Source organism: Pseudorasbora parva, chromosome 12, assembly GCF_024679245.1.
Source record: "Pseudorasbora parva isolate DD20220531a chromosome 12, ASM2467924v1, whole genome shotgun sequence".
NCBI classification, from domain to species: Eukaryota; Metazoa; Chordata; class Actinopteri; order Cypriniformes; family Gobionidae; genus Pseudorasbora; species Pseudorasbora parva.
Window position 1 is genome coordinate 8,800,162 of NC_090183.1, and position 19,737 is coordinate 8,819,898.

At 39.0% G+C, this 19,737-nt stretch overlaps 1 protein-coding gene across 4 annotated transcripts; it reads right to left on the reverse strand.

Annotated features, from left to right (window-relative positions):
- Positions 1-664: 664 nt before the first annotated feature.
- cep170ab (centrosomal protein 170Ab) lies at positions 665-19,317 on the reverse strand. 4 transcript variants are annotated; one of them, XM_067458945.1, is made up of 19 exons: positions 19,206-19,317; positions 17,332-17,487; positions 15,775-15,864; positions 15,605-15,686; positions 15,451-15,506; positions 13,296-13,449; positions 13,076-13,213; positions 12,528-13,001; positions 11,741-12,126; positions 11,495-11,623; positions 11,155-11,290; positions 9,695-11,074; positions 9,358-9,601; positions 8,998-9,103; positions 8,476-8,613; positions 8,216-8,304; positions 7,849-7,942; positions 6,869-6,920; positions 665-4,671 (listed from the first exon to the last, which is right to left on the reverse strand). In XM_067458945.1, exons 2-19 carry the CDS (start codon positions 17,434-17,436, stop codon positions 4,433-4,435), a joined length of 4,092 nt encoding a protein of 1,363 aa, XP_067315046.1. In that variant the 5' UTR covers positions 17,437-17,487; positions 19,206-19,317; the 3' UTR covers positions 665-4,432. The 4 variants fall into 4 exon arrangements, with proteins under 4 accessions (XP_067315046.1, XP_067315047.1, XP_067315045.1 ...); XM_067458946.1 differs by having other exon boundaries at positions 9,028-9,103; positions 13,076-13,216; XM_067458944.1 differs by having other exon boundaries at positions 13,076-13,216.
- Between the last annotated feature and the right edge of the window lie 420 nt (positions 19,318-19,737).

The window sequence follows — 19,737 nt, forward strand, 5'->3', positions numbered from 1 at the left end:
TGCCAGATCTGCTCTAGTTACCACAGCTGCAGCTACAAACGTTCCTGCTGGATCCTGCAGACTATCTGGCAACCTCGAGTCAGGGGGGAGGGGGAGAGGGGATACACCGCTCTACAGTCATTTGAAAGTGATTGCAGTACCAGTTTTGGCCACAATCTTAAATACATTTCCTTATATATATATATATATAGCATGTTTATAAACAAAATGTTGAATGAGGAATGACACTCAGTATCAAGCATACATAAACTTTTTTTTTTTTTTTTTTTTTTTTTTTTTTTGTCTTGTGGACTATATGTAAATAACTTCTATGTAAAGTATATCTTATTCCGGACAGTAATAAATAAAAAATAACATGCATTTTGTATGATATCTCTTATTTAAATTATTCACATTTTCTGCAAGGGGTGTGTAAACATTTAAACAATACGTTGTTTTTATACTATAGACACAGTCATGGATTAGCAGAATCACAGAGAAAGAAACATTTTCAGTCCCCAAATTCATCGTAGTCGGCCAAGATTAAATTATGTGAAACTGTAATAGCAGTGTATAGTATTCAGCTAGTGATCTCAAAATGTCAGTCCCATGTAATAAACAAATATCAGTGTGAGTGTGCATGATTTATTACATACATGATAAACTGATTATGATCTCAAGCGTCCAGGGATATGAAAGTTCTTTATTAAATCAGTATTAGTTTTACATTCATTTGTAAACACCACTGGTATGAGGCAGACGGAAGATAAAGAGGAGAGAAATTTGACCATGCTACCTACCTAACCTGGCCTGCAAAGACAATTTACAAAAAACAAGCCATTTTTCAATCTGTCAAAAGAACCCAGTTCACAGCACTCATTTGAACAGGTTGATACATTGGCGTGTGCAAAACAACTTGATGCCTAATGTCTATGTCATCAGATAATGATCTTGATAATGGGCACTTTGTGACGTAACAAGCTTGATAAACATTTGGGTAAATCCTGGCCCTCCTATTGGCTATCACATGGCAGAGACAACTTGAATATTCCTAACTGGTTAGTACATATTACCATATATGAAAAGGGTATTGTTGGAACATTGCAACCTTTATAGAAGTACAGGACCACAGTAACATTATAATCTTAGGTAATGCAAGGTACTTGCAGAGGAATGTTTTACAATACATTTACAAAAGATGGTCAAAGTGCTACAGATCAAACTGAAGGACTGGGTCAAACAAAAAAGTGCTTGATTTTTAGACTTCACATATTAGAATGGGTTATTTCCAAGAGGAAAAGAATAAACATTAAAAAAAGGCCAGTGTAATACACAGTTTAGCTTTGTCTTGACATAACAGATTTCTCATAAATAACAAATTCACTGCAGCTAAACTACTGCGATGTTGTCTTTTCAGATGATCATTTTCAGTTAGTCAACCCCAGTGTCTAAAGATTTGATTAGGCACATTTCATATTTGGCAGAGACTGGCTTTAAATATTTTGACTAAAATATGTCAAATTAGATTTTTGGCTCCCTACTCTTAATGTAAACAGGGTCCAAAATAACATTTTGATCACACCTACCTATGACAAAATAAAAAATAAAAAGTCAAATTTAATATTACCAGCCAAAAAACAACTTACATTATTTTTCATTCAAATATACACTATACACTGCTCAAAAGTTTGGGGTCAGAAATGAATACTTTTATTCAGCAATGATTACATTTTATTAAAATAGAAAAGTTATTTTAAATTGTTATAACATTTCACAATATTTGAGTTTTGTACTGTATTTTGATCAATTTAATGAAAAAGGGAGCATAAGAGATCTCACCTACCCCAAACTTTTAAATGATATAGTATTCATACATATATTCGTCATTGCATATTTGTGAAAAACATCTCAGGTTATTGTGTCATTTTGCTCATCATATTAATTTTGGTAACTTAATGTGATAAATATTCCATATTACGTTATGAGACAAAAAGAAGGAAAAAAGCCTTTGCATCCTCCTATAGATAAACTTATGATGGAAAATTCTCTACAGAGATAAAAGTTGTCAGACATATGTTTCCTTCAGTACACAATTTGATTTGAATCACGTATTAATCAAAATACAGGCCAACTGGGCAAATTGGGCTCGGAAAGTGTTCATTTTGTACCCTGTGTTTAAGGAGTTTGGCTAAACACGTGACAATACACAGCATGAAGTCAGTTTTGCATAAATCACATCTTATGTCTTTCACATTTCACTTCCTGTTCAAAAGTCATGTGCTCAGTGTTTTCCTGTTCACATCTACAGTACTGCCGATTATAAAGACAAACATTGACAATATAATTAAAGTGCCCCTAATATGCCTTTTCTGGTTTTTGACCTTTCACTCAACGTGTAATATAGCTGTTTGTGAATGTAAAAGGTCTGCTGAGTTTACAATATCAAATTGTTATTGTCTCCTAAAAGAAAGAATCAATTCTGTTCGTATCACTACTGAGTGTTGACAAAACCAGCGGAGCTGAAATTCAAATATGGCAACAGGGTTTTTTTGGGGTTTTTTTTGACGCGGTAGACCAATCACAACAGACTAAGCTGTCTGACCAATCAGAGAAAAAATAGTCTGTCAGAAAGGACAAGGCCTTGTCCACACTAATAAAAACATTGTTGTGCCGGTTATATAATTTCATAGGGCCCTATTTTAATGATCTGAGCAAGTGTTTACTCATTGTGCATTCGCCTATAGGCACATTTTACTAACGCGGCCTTTAAACGACACAAAAATATTATAATTCTATTTCATTTAGACCAAGTTTTTGTTGGTGAATGGCACAGTCGTTTTCAGTTGCCTCAAAATCAAGGGGGTAATCTAGCACTCGGAAAGCGTTCCACCCATAGCCATCACCTGCTGTTAGCATCCCATTGACTCCCATTCATTTTTGCGTCACTTTAACAGTGAATAACTTTACATCTGAGGCGTTTAAAGACTCCATTTGTCCATTATTCATTTCTAAAGAAACACGACAATGTATAAAAGGCTCCGTTACCTTGTATCTTACACTATCGCTCCGTAGAAGCTGTTTTTGTAAAAATAGGCTAACGATTGCGTCATAACCAACGCGACTCTGTCACACAGTTGAGAAATTACCGTATATACAAGAGGAGACGCTCGCAGGCAGTCTTTTACTGTCTATGAGGCACAAGTGGAGACATAAAGTCTGATAAAGTCAAGGGAGAAGAATGGGGAGAAGCCGATAGTGAGCCAAAAGCAACGGGAGAAAACATTTAAACAACGTGATTCAGATTTCACTTTCCACAACTACTAGAAGACTTAGAACTGTCAGACAGGTTGCTCACGTCACATCTACATCGTCAAGCTCCGTCTGAGCCTGCGCAGTTCGCTCAGCCATCAGGAAGTGAGTGCTGCTAATTGACTTTTCGCCGTTGAAGTCTATGGGGTCGCTGTGTCCATTTCTTTTACTGTCTATGCTCAAAATAGCAACACGTGGACAATGCACCTGAACACGGCTCGTTTTCAGACGAGCACGCCCATGGGGGAACAGATGGGCGCGTGTACATTTGCTATTTAAACAATGTGACGCTGGACGTGAAAATGATAACTGCGTAGGGCTGAAACTAGCAAAAACACTCGCGTCGCGCCTGGCATGTCATTGCGCCGGGATTATGATAGGGCCCACAGTGTTGCTAAAGAAAAATGTTTCCTTTGCACAAACTTCATGTTGCATTCCTGCAAAGATGACTGAAAATTGACTTGCATTTGCTGTCCTGCGGCAGAACATGATGACAATGAGATATTAAAGTGCAACCTGGACGCAAGCTGTGGGATATTTTGCAAATAAAATGATCGTGCCATAAGAATAGCGGGAGAACTTTTATTATGTCTGTTCTCTCTGTACTTTTAAAAAATTTAACGCATGCGCAGAGCATTTTCAGATGTTTCGATGTGAATGAGCAGCTTTTGGAAAAGGCTTAAAATCGCTTGTGTGGACAGGGAGTGTTTTGAAATGCAAATGCCGCTTCAAATGTATTCGGATTAATGTAGACGTACTGAATCCTTGCTTAAAATGTTTCAGACTCAGTGACAAAACAGGGGATGCTGTAATGTGTATTCATGAGAAAATGTTTTTTGACCTTGGATGCATGTAAAGCATTGAATGAAGCCTCAAAACAAAATAACTTTTGAAATAGCATGATAGGGGCACTTTAATATTTGTGTACAGTAATTCTGACTACAGAGTGTAATTGATATTTCAAAATATTTTCTTTAATTATTGAAAATACGTTTGTGGATATATAGAATTCATGAAGCAAACTTTTAAATGCAGAGCCATATAGGAAGTTTTACAGCATACCTCACATTATTCACATAAAAGTCCCGATGGCCTGGCCTTTGTAAACCAGTGCAGGATCTCTATGTAAACAGTTCGGAGTAATTCAGTTTTGATTGGCAGTGTTCTGCTCTTTGCTCCTCTCCTGCAGGCCGAGATCTCGTTCTGCGACCTCTGAATAGGCAGAGGGCAGTGCGGGCGAACTGGCTGAGACTTCCGCAGCCTGGTTGCCAGCTGGACCTTGTGAGCCAGGACTGACTCTGTTCTCAGCCATAAGTGGACTGGTCAGACCCAGACTGCTCAGAGCATCCAACGTGCCATCAGGGTCCACCATGATATCAATCACTAGTGATTTAAAGTTCAAGAAAAATACATTTATTGAGTTATTGTGATAGTTAGTAATTTGCCAAAGCAACTAAAAACAATAAATCATTCAGTCAAATAACAAACAAACAATTAATCCTTGGATCTTATAGAATATGTTTTTTATTACATTTCTCTTAAACTGAAGTGTAAAAACATCACACATCTTAAAGGGTTAGTTCCTCCAAAATTGAAATGTATGTCATTAGTGACTCTCCCTAATGTCGTTCCACACCCGTAAGACCTCCGTTCATCTTCCGAACACCGTTAAATATATTTTATATTTAGTCTGACAGCGTATCTAAGTGTATGCACACTTTACTGTCCATGTCCAGAAAGGGAATAAAAACATCATCAAAGTAGTCCATATGTGACATCAGTTTGTTAATTAGAATCTCTTGAAGCATCGAAAATACATTTTTGTCCAAAAATAACAAAAACTACGACTTTATTCAGCATTATCTTCTCTTCCGCGTTTGTGTTCAATCCTCAAATAAAGATTCAAACGGTTATGAATCAGTGTATTGATTCATGATTCAGATCGCATGCCAAACTGTGACACTGGCGATGCGAATCATTGATCGATTCACTGATTCATTACCGTTTGAATCTTTATTTTAGGATTGAACTTTAAAAAGGAAGAGAAGACGCTGAATAAAGTCATTGTTTTTGTTATTTTTGGACCAAAATGTATTTTCAATGCTTCAAGAGATTCTAATGAACAAACTGATGTCACATATGGACTACTTTGATGATGTTTTTATTACCTTTCTGGATATGGACAGTATAGTTTGCATACAGTTGGATACGCTCTCGGAATAAATATAAAATATCTTAAACAGTGTTCTGAAGATGAACAGAGGTCTTACGGGTGTGGAACGACATTAGGGAGAGTCACTAATTCCATCAATTTCATTTTTGGGTGAACTAATCCTTTAAGAACCATTGTATTTTTGAATAATTTCTGTATAGTTACCACCTCTGGGGGGTTAGCTATGACAAATACATATCACTGGTCTTTATGTAAGACTGACTCAATCAGGAAAATGTTAAAGAAAGAAGATCAGTTTTGCAGGAGGTTTTTTTTTTTATCAGGAAGCAGGTTTGAAACTATTATTCACACTACTGTGAATACAAAAATACAGACGAAAAAAAATGATAGAGGAAAAAAACATAGAAGAAAAAAAAATTGCCCAAAACCTAAAGATTCTGTCTTTCCTCCCTTGTCTAGATGTCTTGACAATGATAAGAAATGTTTCTTGAGCAGCGATTCAGCAAATCAAAGTTTTTATGGTTTTTGTAATCAAATAAATGAATTAAATATTAAAGGGGTCATGAATTGAGAAATCAACTTTTCATTCAGCCTTTGATATATAAAAGTTAATTGTGATATAAGAATATCCTGTAGGTTTCGCAGTCAAAAATTTCCTTGTTAGACAAAGAAAAGCTTCAACAGAATAAGAACAACGCTTATTTCAGCACTGCCTGTTTAGCCCCGCCCACTGGCCCGATTCGCACAACATAGGTCTAGTGTTAAACACAAGCGGCAACCTCTTGAAGCCGATACGGAAGGAATTTAAACTGCAATTCATCGACTGGCTCCAAATGGGAGCAGAATCTCATTGAGCCCCAAATTTACAGCAGAAAAAAAACATATTTACAGCCTGGTACAAAATGTGGTTTTGGTCTACACGGCTAATTTTGCCCTTCATGACATCTGTGAGGGGGTATGATAAAATAACATAATTAAGGGTGTGGTTAATTTGAGTGACAGGTGGATAGTCATTTATCCACTGTCCATTAGTTATTGCTCTCCTAAGCAAGATGGCAACGGCCAGCTCGTCTCTACTTATCGCTTATCAGAATCAAAAACGTAGGTAATGATGCTTAATAAAGCTGCTTTGAATGCTAGAAAAACTGAACAGATTTGAAAACACTCACACTTGCAGTACATTTTATAAATGGTTTCAGAGAAAAACTGGGCATTACACACTAAAAAGCTGAGGATTACACACTACCAGATTTATAAGTAGTACATATTAGTACTCAAATTTACGTCCTGTACAAAAACACATACTGTATATATTAAAATATCACTAAATACCAAAAACCTCAGGAGGATATTGCAAGGCAGATATTAAAAGTATGGAAAGAAGACAAGAACCTCAGTCCTGCTTACCTAGCAACTGCCGTTCCACTCTTTTCAGATTCTGGAGTATGGAGGAAATCTCCTGAAGATGATCAAATAATAAAAAAAGATGAAATATAAAATCATCATAAGCTGCCATGTCTTAGATATAATCAAACATTTACAGCAAACTAAACAGAATTATTATCCTTTATGTAAACTGTTATGATTGTGTAGCTGTTCATTTCAGATTTATAACACCGATATGGTGGTTGTGACTTGTGGTAAACACATTATGTAAATATTATAGCAGTGTAAACTAAGAGAGAGTTTTATTTTCTGGCAGCACTCGGTCGTTTGTGCTCCTCCACTGCTTGACAGCTTCTTCATTTCAGAAGTTTCAAGAGTTCAGTTCAGGCCAGCCTGCATTACAGAGTTAGATTTACAGCCCTGTCACTGAGCAGAGGTGGAACGCCAGTGAGCGGTGACAAACTATGAGTCAAAAGCTCAGTCTAATTAAACTGAGAGATCTTCAGCTGAGGCGCATGTGATGTATGGATGCTGAAATCTACCAAAACTACTTCACCGTCACTGGATGAATAACCGTTAAAACAAAACAAACCAGAGCAAGCTTGGATGCAATTAATCGTTTGATAGCCCTATATATATTTTATATATGAAAGATAGGAATTTTGGGTTTTCATGAGCTGTATGCCAAAATCATCAGTTTTAAAACAATAAAAGACCTGAAATATTTCATTTGGTGTGCAATGAATCTAAAATATATGAAAGTTTAATTTTTATCATTACATTATGGAAAATAATGAACTTTATCACAATATGCTAATTTTTTGAGAAGGACCTGTAAATATATATAATTATACTCAGTATCGATTTGCTCAAAAATTGATTTTGGATCATTTTAACCAAAAATAAGTTACGGACTGCATACATTACTGACTAATAATGTTATAATTATTATTTGACCTTGTCAGTTTTCTGACCATTGTTCAAAAATTTCTCCCTCTCACCTGATTAGAGGTCTTGAGGAGAGGCACCTCATTCTCTGCATGCAGTTTGCTTTCAATCTCCTCCCACTTTCGGTCCTTGTCTTTGAATAAAATCCTGCATGAACAGTAATAATTCAAAATATGGCCTTCCAAAAGACCTTTAAAAAACTATGAATGTTTTTACATAATAAAAAAATATTAAACCCATGGTCACATATGCACAAGGATCACAAATATTTCCTGAAGACAATTTTAACAAACATGCCATAAAATGTAAAGAATTAAATATATATATTTGAAATAATTATTTTAAATAATTAATGTTACTAAATTAAAATGCCTTTATAAAAACTAAAGCTATGCACTTTTTTTGAGTAGACTAGTGCACCTGATTTTGTTGGCTGTCTTTTCCATGGCCTGTTTGATTTTTGCTGAGAGCTGAGAGACTGATGCCAACAGCAAACTATCCAGCACACCCTGTGAATGCAGAATAAGCATATGCTGTCACAGTAAGGAAAAAGATGGATTCGTGTCAAGATACTTTCTGTTATGAACAAAATAACTAAAAAAAGATTAATAATAACTTAAGTGCCCTCTTGTGGAACATAAGTAATAATATAAATTGGAAATTGTAGTAATAAATCACACCTCATCTCTGCTCCAGGTCCTACGGCGGATGGCGCGGGGATCTTGACTGCCGACAGCACCGCGAGGTCTTAGTTCAACACCTCTGCCACTGATCTCTGGAGCACTGCCTAGAACGTCCTCAAACACACGATCCTCAACCTGAGAGCGGTAGAAAGATAATTGCTTGCATCAATGATTACACAATGCAGAAATATTATTTTCTATATTGAAAATCTTCCCAAATATATCTAACAATGTAGTGTTATTGCTTTAAAGCACAACTGGGAAAGCATACCCATACACATGCATATTCTCACAATAACAGCTTTGAATCATGATCTCTTAAACGATCAATATGGCAGCACACATTTAATTATCTACTGAATTAATTCTGTGAATAATGCACAGTATGCAAAACCAAAGTCCTTAACAAACTTTTTGAGATGTATTGATATAAATCTCTACGGGCACCAAAGAAATAAATGGCCCATATAAATGTAGAAGATGCCTATGGCTCTGGTAATGATGCAGTTGTCTTCTCACTGAAGCTGAGGGAGCGGAGGAAGGACTAACAGAGTCAATCTCGCCAGCAACGTCATGGATCTCACGTGCTAACATGGCCAGATCTTTAGCCAGGTCTTGACTGATTCTGGAACAATCAAAAAAATACAAAGTATGATTTGTAAAAGTAAAAGTACATTTGACTTATAATACAAAGGTAGCTGGTAAGGCTTTTTAAGGCATAAGTAGTGATGGGCAGTAGCATCACTAAAGATGAATAAGTATTTGTGGCAATCGAGAGGATCGAGAAAGGACTTGCAATGCTCATCTTGGCTTAGAAAATTTGTGTAGTTTAGTTCGCTAAAATGTTTGAGTAGCTTGCCCAACTCTGGCTGCTATTACCTGGCAATCTCCTCACTGTGGGCAGACCAGTCTCTCATATAGTCATCCTGTTCTCTGCTAGACTGATGTCGTAGCATGGAGATGCCTCCAGGGCTGGGTGTTGCAGGGGCTGAACCCCCTAACTGGGTGACCCGTGGAGCCATTGGACGCGGACGAGGGTGCTGAGTGGGGTGACGGTTGGAGCCATACTCATCCTCTGAGGTTGAAGCATATTCGATAGGTACACGGCGCCACCTTCCACTACCTATAAGGAAGACATGTAAAAGAAGAAGAGTGTTTTAGTTGGAACATTTTCAGCCAATTATTCTTTCCAGTGTATATTCGCCAAAGTTCTGACCTGCCGGTGTACTTTGAACATAGGGAGCACCAGGACACTTATCAGGCAGTTTGGAAGCACTATTAGCTCTCGCTCGGGGGACAGCTACGGAGGATGAGGCTGTTGTACAGCGGAGACCGAGCCGGAGAGCACTCTCTGGGGCAGGGCGTGGGACGAAGCCCCTAATCTTGCCGGATGTAGCCTCTGAGTCACTTCGAGCTGAAGGAGAGCACACTCTCTGCCTTCGTGGCTGAGCAAGTGCTTCAATCCGGGAGAGGGTCCTGCGTCCAGCCGAAGGTCTTGATGCAGAACTCGCGGTAGAGGCCTCTGAAGCAACAGACATACGATCGACATCAGCAAGGTCAGTGTCAGAAGCTTCGCCCAGTCGTGCACGGCGCAAAAGGGAAGACCGTGTGGGTCTAGGCCGGGGAAGGGTAGTTGGTTTAGAGGTTGCTGGTGCAGGAGCTACAGTCGTCTTTGCTCCTTTGGTCTTGCCACTTGCTGACTCTACCTTAGAGCTGATATTTTGACCCCGGCCCTGAGGTCGTTTTACCAAAGTAGCGTCCTGGGCAAGCGAAGAGCTCAAGTCATCATCTGTCAGGTCAAGTGATGTCCAAGCCCTGGAGCCAGCTGAGCCAGAGGGCTGAGATTTGCCTTTCCTTTCTGTAGTGTTGGTGTTCTTATTGGCTGCTTCACGGCCTGGACCTCCAGCTGAACGTTTCCTGTGGGCTGTTTTACGCCCTCCTTCACCCCCAGCCTGGCTGACTGTGCTTGTCGTATCAATGTCAGATTCAGGAGAGACAGACCCCTCCAGGGAGTAGCTTGGTGGATCTGCAAGGTCTGATAAAGTGGTTTCCAGAAAAGAAGCCACAGCCTCTGAGTCTTTTAGCATGGTGGCAGCATCAATTCCCTCATTGATGACAGCCATTTCCCTGTGCTGGTTTGAGGCACCAGGCCCATCAATGCAAGGTATGAGCTCAAGGGGAACATTAGCACTCGGCCGTTCTACTGTAAAGCTCTCTTGCCTCAGTAGTGGCTTCCCTGTCTTCTCTCGTTCCTCATCACCTTTTTTCCGTCTCCCATCTTCTTGTTTCTTTTCGATCTGTCTAGATCCCTGTTGCCCAAGTTTGTTCTGGATTCTAGGCTGAGTTGGTTTGTTTACTTTGGTCCGATCTACATCCATGATAGCTGAGGCCATTCCTGAAACTCTTTGTCCAGTTTTAGAGATTCTATTGAGCTGATCTACTTTCTCCTGAAGTTCAAGATCCTGTTTCTCGGATAAAGGGGCTGGTCGCCTGAATTCGCTCCGTGTGCCCTCAGGAGCCGGTGGATCCATAGCAGATTCTTCAGAGGGGAGATGCGGGAGGGTCCTTCTCTTACGTTCAGACACATTGATATCAGCTGTTGAAACAAGAAAATATGTCAAAAATATTGTCATACAAAACCAGAGAGTTTCTTAGAGATGTTTGATGCCCTTGAACCTTTTTCTTCTCTGGGAAACATGGTGGGCTCAGCCCCAGATCCCTCAGGATCGGTCCGTATATGACTTGCAGCTAGGCTTGCCCACTGTGAGACCCACCTTGGACCACCTACTACAACCAAGTCATCTGGTAGCACCTTTTAAAGAGGAACATGAACAGTATATTTAGCTTTTTTCAGTCTGAAAAACAAATGATTGGGAAAACTTTGAAAAAAGTATCTTTGTGGTTCTAAGTAATCTATATATTTGTCTTTTGTAACTGATATCAGTGTTCTTTACTGAATATCTTCAAGGATACTGAAATGTGTTTAGAAAAAGTGTGGCAAATATTACTGATGTACCTCTGCACCTACATAACCAGTTTGCCTGGTTTCCATGGATCCAGATCTTGGACAGATAGTTCCTCTATCTTTCTGGTGTTTTGGAAAGCGCAGTTTAGTCAGGGCTTGGTTGTCCTCCACCCCAAACACCTAAAAAATAACCCATTCTCAACATCATTGCATATCAGTAACTGACAGCTGTAGCGATTGGTTTTGACATCTTCAGCCATACAAGAAAACATCACTTCTATGCTTCTGCAGATCTACCTTATCAATCATACGCCTGGCCTCTTCCTCCTCAGCATTGCCATTTTCCAGTTCAATGGTATAGGTCCCTCTGTCGCTTTGGTCATCTATATGTCCCCTACTTGGAGTCTCTTGAGACCCGGTGCTTTGCTCTCTCTGTACTTTGGCTTTCTGTGGGGAAGAACGGTTAGTTTTTTTGCCAACTTCACCTCCTAGTGGTGCCATCTTTTTAGCTATAGATGATGGTTTGTGCTGGAAGAGATCTTCCCTCCCATAAAAAAGGCCTTCTGTCTTCTGCACGCCCTGCCTTCCTCTGTAACGATCCTGCAGGAATGCCCTCCGGCTACTGAGCTGCTCTCCCAGTGCATTCTCTGAGTCACTCTGTGTGCCATCTTCGTGTTTACTGCCTGAAAAAGAGGGGGCGAAACATGAAGAAGGACAGTGAAAAAAACACATGACCATTCACTTGACCGCAGCCAAGGGCATCCAGGAGGCATTTATTTCGTCATTTATGGGTCAAAGACATTTGTCTGCATCTATTTTTTTTAGATAAAAACTGCTTGCATACATTAATGAATAACTAAAAAGTTTTTAATTTTTGAATTAAAATGAATAAAAAATATTTGTGCATTTAGTAAATAACAATATATTGATACAACTGTCCTAATATTATAGTGTTTACGAGTGTTTTAAACTACTGTATATTTCTTTTTTTCATGGACACTTGCAGTATATATCTTTGGCCCTTATATGTGTCTCTTTGAGCAGCATTACACAAATAGAACCATCAGTAACTCCTTCACCTTACCTCTAAGGCTCTTCAGCTGAACCGGCACATCACTCTTCACACTGTCTCCATCATCCTCAGCAACAGATTCAGAGCGGGTCAGTGGCAGCTCATTCTGTGCCAGCCAGTCTGCCACCTTCACCTCTGCTGCCACCATGGCAGCCTGCAAGGCACACAGCTCCTCCCCTGCCCCTCTTTTCGGCCACTGTCGATGGTCTGGGGCACCCTTTGAGGCTCGCTCTTTGCCCTTTCCTGAACCCAATGTGTCAAACTCAATAGTGAAGGAGGCATGCCCAAGTGCTCCGCCATCCGACGCAGGGATTGTGGAAGCTGATGCAACTGCCTCTAAGCTAGTAGGGAGGCTTTCTCCTGTGTCACCCCCAACTGGATGAGTTTCCTTACTGGGGATCTCAAAGTAGCTTGGTTCCTGGGTCCCGAAATTCTGCGTTGTGATTCCTGGCTCCACCTGCTGCTTTGTTTCCGTGTCCTTACGGCCTGCATGAACACATAACATGAGCAAATAGCATTCATGAAATCAGCTAATTGAACATGACAACAATGAATCTTACCTGCTTCACATCTTGCTTGTTTTTGTTCAGAGGTCTTTGCATCATGCTTCAAAGAATTTTCATCATCTGCGTCCCCGTCACCCCACCAAGATGGCTGTCCATAAAGAGGGGTTCCTCTGTGGAGCACAGCTATGTCTCCTGCTGAAAGTTTGAGTTAATTTGAGTTTGGTAAGCAACATGTAACTTTTGTAAATTCACAAACCACCCATCTTTTACTCACCTGACAACTTCTCGTCTGCCTTTGATGCTGGTTCTGAAGGTTTAACCTCAGCATCTTTTCCACCCTCTGCCCCTTTGACCTCTGGACTTTTAGTGGTTTCCCCTGATGGTGAAGGCTTCTTGCTTAGCTGAAGCTGACTGGTGAACTTTTCGTGCTGTCCATGAAGGTGATTGTAAGGAAGTCATGACAGAATAATAAATATGTAGTCCTACAAGTCTGACTGATATTGATGTACTGATTGATATTGAGCTACTGATTACCTGCCATTCAAAGTTTAGGGTCAGTAAGATTCTTTAATATTTTTGAAAGACGTCTCGATTGCACTTTATTTTACAGTACGTGTACTTACAATGTACTTACTAGGGTGTTAAATGACCAAATTTTTTTAAGTGGACATCTATGTGATTAAAGTCACATCAACGTCTACTAGTCGGATTTCTCACTGCAAACAGTGATGACATTTTTTGAGGGCAGAGCCTACCTGGTTGCAGAAAATTACAGTTATGCAGTTGCAATATGCGGAAGCCATGGAATGAAAGAAGAAAAAAAGCTAATCTCATAATTCTGACTTTTGTTTGTTCAAATCTTAGAAGGATAAACAGAATTGTGAGATATACTCGTTATTCTGTCTTTTTCCCTCAGAATTATAGGTTTATATCCTGCAATTCAGATTTCATGGCTGAGTTGACCGTGGAATATTTAGTTGTAAGGAAATTTCACAAATTGACTTATTGTACAGGTGGCAACCTATTCACGGTACCATGCATGAATTCACTGAGCTCCTGGGGTGACCCATTCTTTCACAAATGTTTGTTGATGCAGTCTGCATGCTTAGGTGCTTGAATTTATACACCTTTGGCCATGGAAGTGATTGTAACACCTGAATTCAATGATTTGGAGGGGTGTCCCAATACTACTGGCAATATAGTGCATGTCCCCTATGAACTGCCTATGTGAATATAATGTAGATAAATTAGAGTTTCTGTTAGAGGTAGAGTTTCTCTGTTTACATCAAATGCATGCTTTAATAGTAGACTAATCATTGGAGGTTTCATCAGTCAGTCTGTGACTTGCAACAAAAACGTCTGCATTTAGTTTCAAAGGGTGTTTTCAACGACAGATTTCTATACAAATGAAGACCGTGTTCATTCTGATTCTGACATACAAAGGCACAAAAAACTTTTTTTCTCTTATTCTGTGGATTAATACATATGTATTAAATCTATCTGACAGCATCTCTCTACTAATAGTGGAGCTGTGGGTTTTAGTTCCTAAGAAATATGTGTTAGATCTGTGTGTGTTTCAGTGGAGCAGTGCATTATGCATTATCAGGTAATCAACCATAATCAACCATATCTTGTGGAGCGCTGTTGGAATATGCTTTTTTTTTATTTTAAAGTAAGAATGGACTTCAAAGACCTCTTATCCTGTTGCACCCTCTATAGGCCTTGATCAGCAACTAGTTGAAGTCATGGCAGAAAATAAGATTGACTATTCGACTAGTCTTTGCAACATCTAGTAAGACCTGAGAAAATGCTGGGTAATATGAGGTAAACTACAGTGGTTAACTTTAGATTTAAAGGTAGGTTCATGGTTAGTACCTAGTTATTACCCAGTCATTGTAATAAGTACATCGTAAGTACATGGCATGGGGAACCGAACTGTAAAATATAGTGCTACCAAAGTCTCTTATTGTCACCAAGACTGCATTTATTTGATCAAAAGTGCATTCAAATGTGTAATATTATGAAATATAAATGCAATTTAAAATAACAGTTTTCCTATGATGGCAAAGCTGAATTTTCAACCAACTTAAGTATTAAAGTCTTCAGTGTCACATGTTCATTCAGAAATAAATCTAATATACTGATTTATTGCTCAAGAAACCTCTTTTTGTTATCATCAATGTTTTATCAATGATTCTCAAAAGTAGTGCTGCTAAAACATTTAGCTATTGCCATATTTTTTCCCCCAGATTCTTTGATTAAAAAAAACATTCAAAAGCATTTATTTGAAATAGAGATATTTGTAACATTTCAATTGTCTTACAAATGTCACATTTGATCAATATAATGCATTCTTGCTGAATATAAGTATTCTTTTCTTTCAAAAAATATCTTATCGACCTTTGTGTGTATTACTGCATTTAAATTACCTTCAGTGCTTCCTCTGGGACATGTAACTCTCCACGCACTACGGTAAAAAGGTTGGTATGTAAGATCGGTTAAGGAGGAAACAATATATTTAGAAATGCAAATGCTTACTTGGTCCATTTGTCATTACTTAGTACATACTACATGCTAAAAGGATATCATAGCCGAACCGTAGCTTGTCATCCATTTTCAAAGTAATATATTGCTGTTCCTGTATACGTACATCATTAACGAATGTCTACAGGAGAGGAAAGGAGATCAGCTGTCACCATATGTTTTTCATGAGGACAATATTAATATCTATTATAAACTGGCACATTTCTCACCCCATTCAGGCTGCCCAGGTCTTTAACTTTATGTTCATCTGTAGCTTCTTCATAATTGATGACGGCGTGTTGTTTGTCTACACTTCGAGACTGGAATAAAGAGAAGTGAAGGGATTATGGGAATAAAGAATATGCTGTAGATTAGTGGATGTTGGGTGCTAAGTGAAGATACACTTCATACAAATAGAGTACAAAATATGACCACTCTTAAATGCAATATCTTTTCTTCAGTAGTGTAAAACGAGGCTAAAGGCGCACCAGGGTAAAAGGCGCATTTTCATTTATTCTCTTTAAAACGACTAGATGGCACAAAAATTCAAATCAGCACTTTTCTTAAAGGGGTACTTCAGCGCTGGGAAGATGAATCTGTGTTTAAACTGGGTCATTAATGTAGTAGAAATGTGAAATTATTTTTGAATTTGGTGTTTTCTCGACTGAGAAAAGACAGAAAATGTATTTTTGTCTCGTGGGGATGAAAGACTACAATTCCCAGAATGCTTCGCTGCCCTGTGAGGCCATTCCCAAAGCCACCGCTACTGAACCACTTTTACTTTCCCACCAGAGGAAGTGTCAGCACACACACAGCAGGAGTTTTACACGCATCGTGATGAGCTGAATGAGCTCTCGTGATGAGAGCTGAGGTGAACGCGACCGCGCTCGCGGCAGTAGTTCTCAGTAGTTCAGTCTGGCGCGTTTTCAGTTCTTGCCTTTGGAAGATTAACTTTCATAGGAATTAACTTGAGAAGATAAAAAACTCACTTTACTCCGCCGGCTGCGCCGTTTCCATGAATGCCTGAGCCGAGCTGAGCTGTGAGTGTGACCCCATCCCCCATGTGCGAGTTGAAAACATGCGGAAATAGCTCCCTCTGCTGGCTGTAGTCTTTAGTGTCTGGCCAAACATTTTACCGATGACGCAAATCAACGATATTTGCATCACCAGAGTAATTTTTCCAGAAATAAAATGCATAAATCTCTCGTCTCAGTGGGATATGAGAGGGGGGAGTACGATCTTTCGAATATACTCCAGAGTTTCTACTGATAGAAAGCCATATGCTAATCGCTGAAGTAACCCTTTAACAACCACTTTGGATGCATGTGGAAATTTAGCTGATCCTTGACACGATCACGGGCAGCAGAAGTTGATCATGCGCTAAGTTGATCTAATATAAAATGTATATTTGTGTAGCAAAGGAGAATATATAAAATGATTGACTATATTTTGAAGCAAAAGTCTTGTTAATGATTTCCAGTTTTGTTCAAGCTAATTAAAGCAACAGTTTTTCAATAACGGAAGAATATGTTAAAGTACAGCATTTGGGGTAAAAGGCACCCAAGCTGTTCGGGTGAAAGGCACAATAATTGACATGATAATAATCTGCCTTTTCCATTTGAAAACACTAAATCACACTAAGCTGTGTAATGTGCCTGGCAAGCAATATGCACTGTTATGGATCTAGAGGGAATATGTAAAGTTATGGATCTAGGGGGAACTGACTGTACACTTGAAAGGACAATGATGTTCTCTTTCTTGTGTATGAGTAACAGAGATCAAGTTACCTGTAGCATAAGCTCACAGTCATCCCGTCCCACGAAGATCATTTCCCGGGGAAGGCGGTGCCTTGTTCCCCCACAACTCACTAAGAACCAGGATGTCAAACTCATCTTGACTTAGCCAGGCCTCCTCTTTTCTTCCTGATCTCTCTTTAGGTCATCCTGTTGAAAGGTCAGAGAAGAGCTGTTGCAAACATCGACTGGAAAATTAGACAAGCTCAATGCAACTTGTATTAGGTAAATTAGGTGAACTATCTACTATATAGCAAATGACAAACATGATTCACTATGGACACACAAACATAAAGTGCAAAATGAAGTGCAACTGAGACTTCTCTCAAAACCATATTACGACAATGGCGCTAAGCAGCTTGACATAAGCAATACTTTCCATGATATAAGTTTGTGTTATTTAAAATGCAGTCCATGAGGCTAAATATACCCTGTGGAAGCAAATTCCTCCATTCCTAATGAAATTGGATAATTTATTGCTCAGCACCAGACAAGCAGCTGACTCCTCTAACAACTTAAACAATGGGCCTCTTTCCCTGTAAAATGAACGATTTGAAATTAGATGAATTTAGGGTCTCTTCTTTAAGACTTTGAACTAAACTAAAATTTGTGATGCTGAACTAGACCTATACCAACAAAAAAGTGCTTAGTAAGGTCTGTATCATGAAAGCTAAACCAAATGCCCCCCCCCCCATCCCCCATCCCTTTGGGAATTGGACCACTGCATACACTCTTTATATATGCATATTTATTTTCATATTTGTTGCGCATTTGTAAGAACTGTGTACATTTTATATAAAAGGAAATAATAATAAAAAAGATTACCATATACCACCCTGAGAATAATTTTCAGAACACTAACAGTATGCCTAAAACATAAAATTGCATCACCTTGTTTTTATGTACCTGGGAGTAGTACAAGTATGGTAAACGTGCAATGATGGTGTATTGCCATCTTACTGATATGTTGAATGGATGACAGAATAAAAAAAAAAGAAGTACTAGAATATATTAATTTCATTATAGTATATGTAATAAATTAACTTTTGTAGATCAGGGTGGAGGAAGATTTAATTTTGAGGAAGTTTCTGCTGGATGAATTTTGACCAACCCTGGCTGGGACAGTGAAAGTGATATTACCCAGCAATCCACAAGAGACAAAATGAATACAAGGGATCCTGTCAAGAACACGATGCATCAGAAAACCAATTAACAATACATTTTCGTGCCACTTAAATCCATATGCCCAGTTCTGTGTTGCTGCAATAGGAGAAGTTCCATTTCCGTATAATGCAATAAAAAGAAGCTTAATTGTCATAAGGAATCACATGCTCCGTAAGCTGAATTTTAGGTAATTGTAGCGTGTGATTTTAGAGTTTGTGCTGAAATAGGATGTCACCTTTTATGCATACATGCATCCTCATCAAGAGAGAGTGTGTAGCTACATAATTTGTGTGTGTGTGCGGAGAATCAGTCTCCGCCTCTGCCTTCAAGCATTGGCCTTGTTCTGCACCGGTAATGACAGATCTGATGTTTATTCTAAGAGACAGTCGCTCACTATAGCCTATACACCCAGCGCATATTTAATACATGGTTTTTGAATGGTTGTGCATTTATTTACACTAGATATTTACCAACAAATCGACAATTGCATAGGCCTATGTTGAAATAACTGTGCTACTGTTTTCATCACGTAATCAGACGCCGTTAGAGACCTCTAGTCCGTAATAGGCCGGATCGCTCGGCTCTACAGAGCTCATGACAGCCAATTACTCCTTTTCATCTAGCGAAATATTTGCTCTTAAAATTAAAAACGGTTATGTTCATAATAAACGGGATTAGTACATAAAACACAGCGCCACACTTACCTAGTAATTGCCCATATATTTATTCCATAAATGACATCCGTCTGCTCTTGTGCGCGGAGAAGCGCTGCTCTGCCCATCCCAGTCTGAGGTGCAGTTGCGCGTCTTGACGCACGATGGCGCTGCGGTGTCAAGAAAGAACAAGATGACAAGCGCTCCTTGCGGTCAGTGCTTACTTGTGCGTGTGCGCTTGCCAATAGTCAGACATGAGAAAATTCGTTTTTTTCAATCGCTAACAAGCGCTTACCTATACTTCAGATAAGTTTTCTAAACTCTTAACACACACTCACACCTACAAAACACAATTGGCCAAATGGATAATTTTCTTCTCAAAAGCACATTTTGTTAAATATATACTCAAAATAGAACGCATGTTTCTCTGCACACACTAATTTTACCAAAACATTGGAAATCTGACTCAAAATGAAAGTATCCAAGGTTATATGCACCTGGGATAAAACTTCTTCTTATGTCCACCTTTTGGATCCTGCACCTCTCACTGCATCTCTCACGGGGCCTGCTCTTCTCCCCGGGG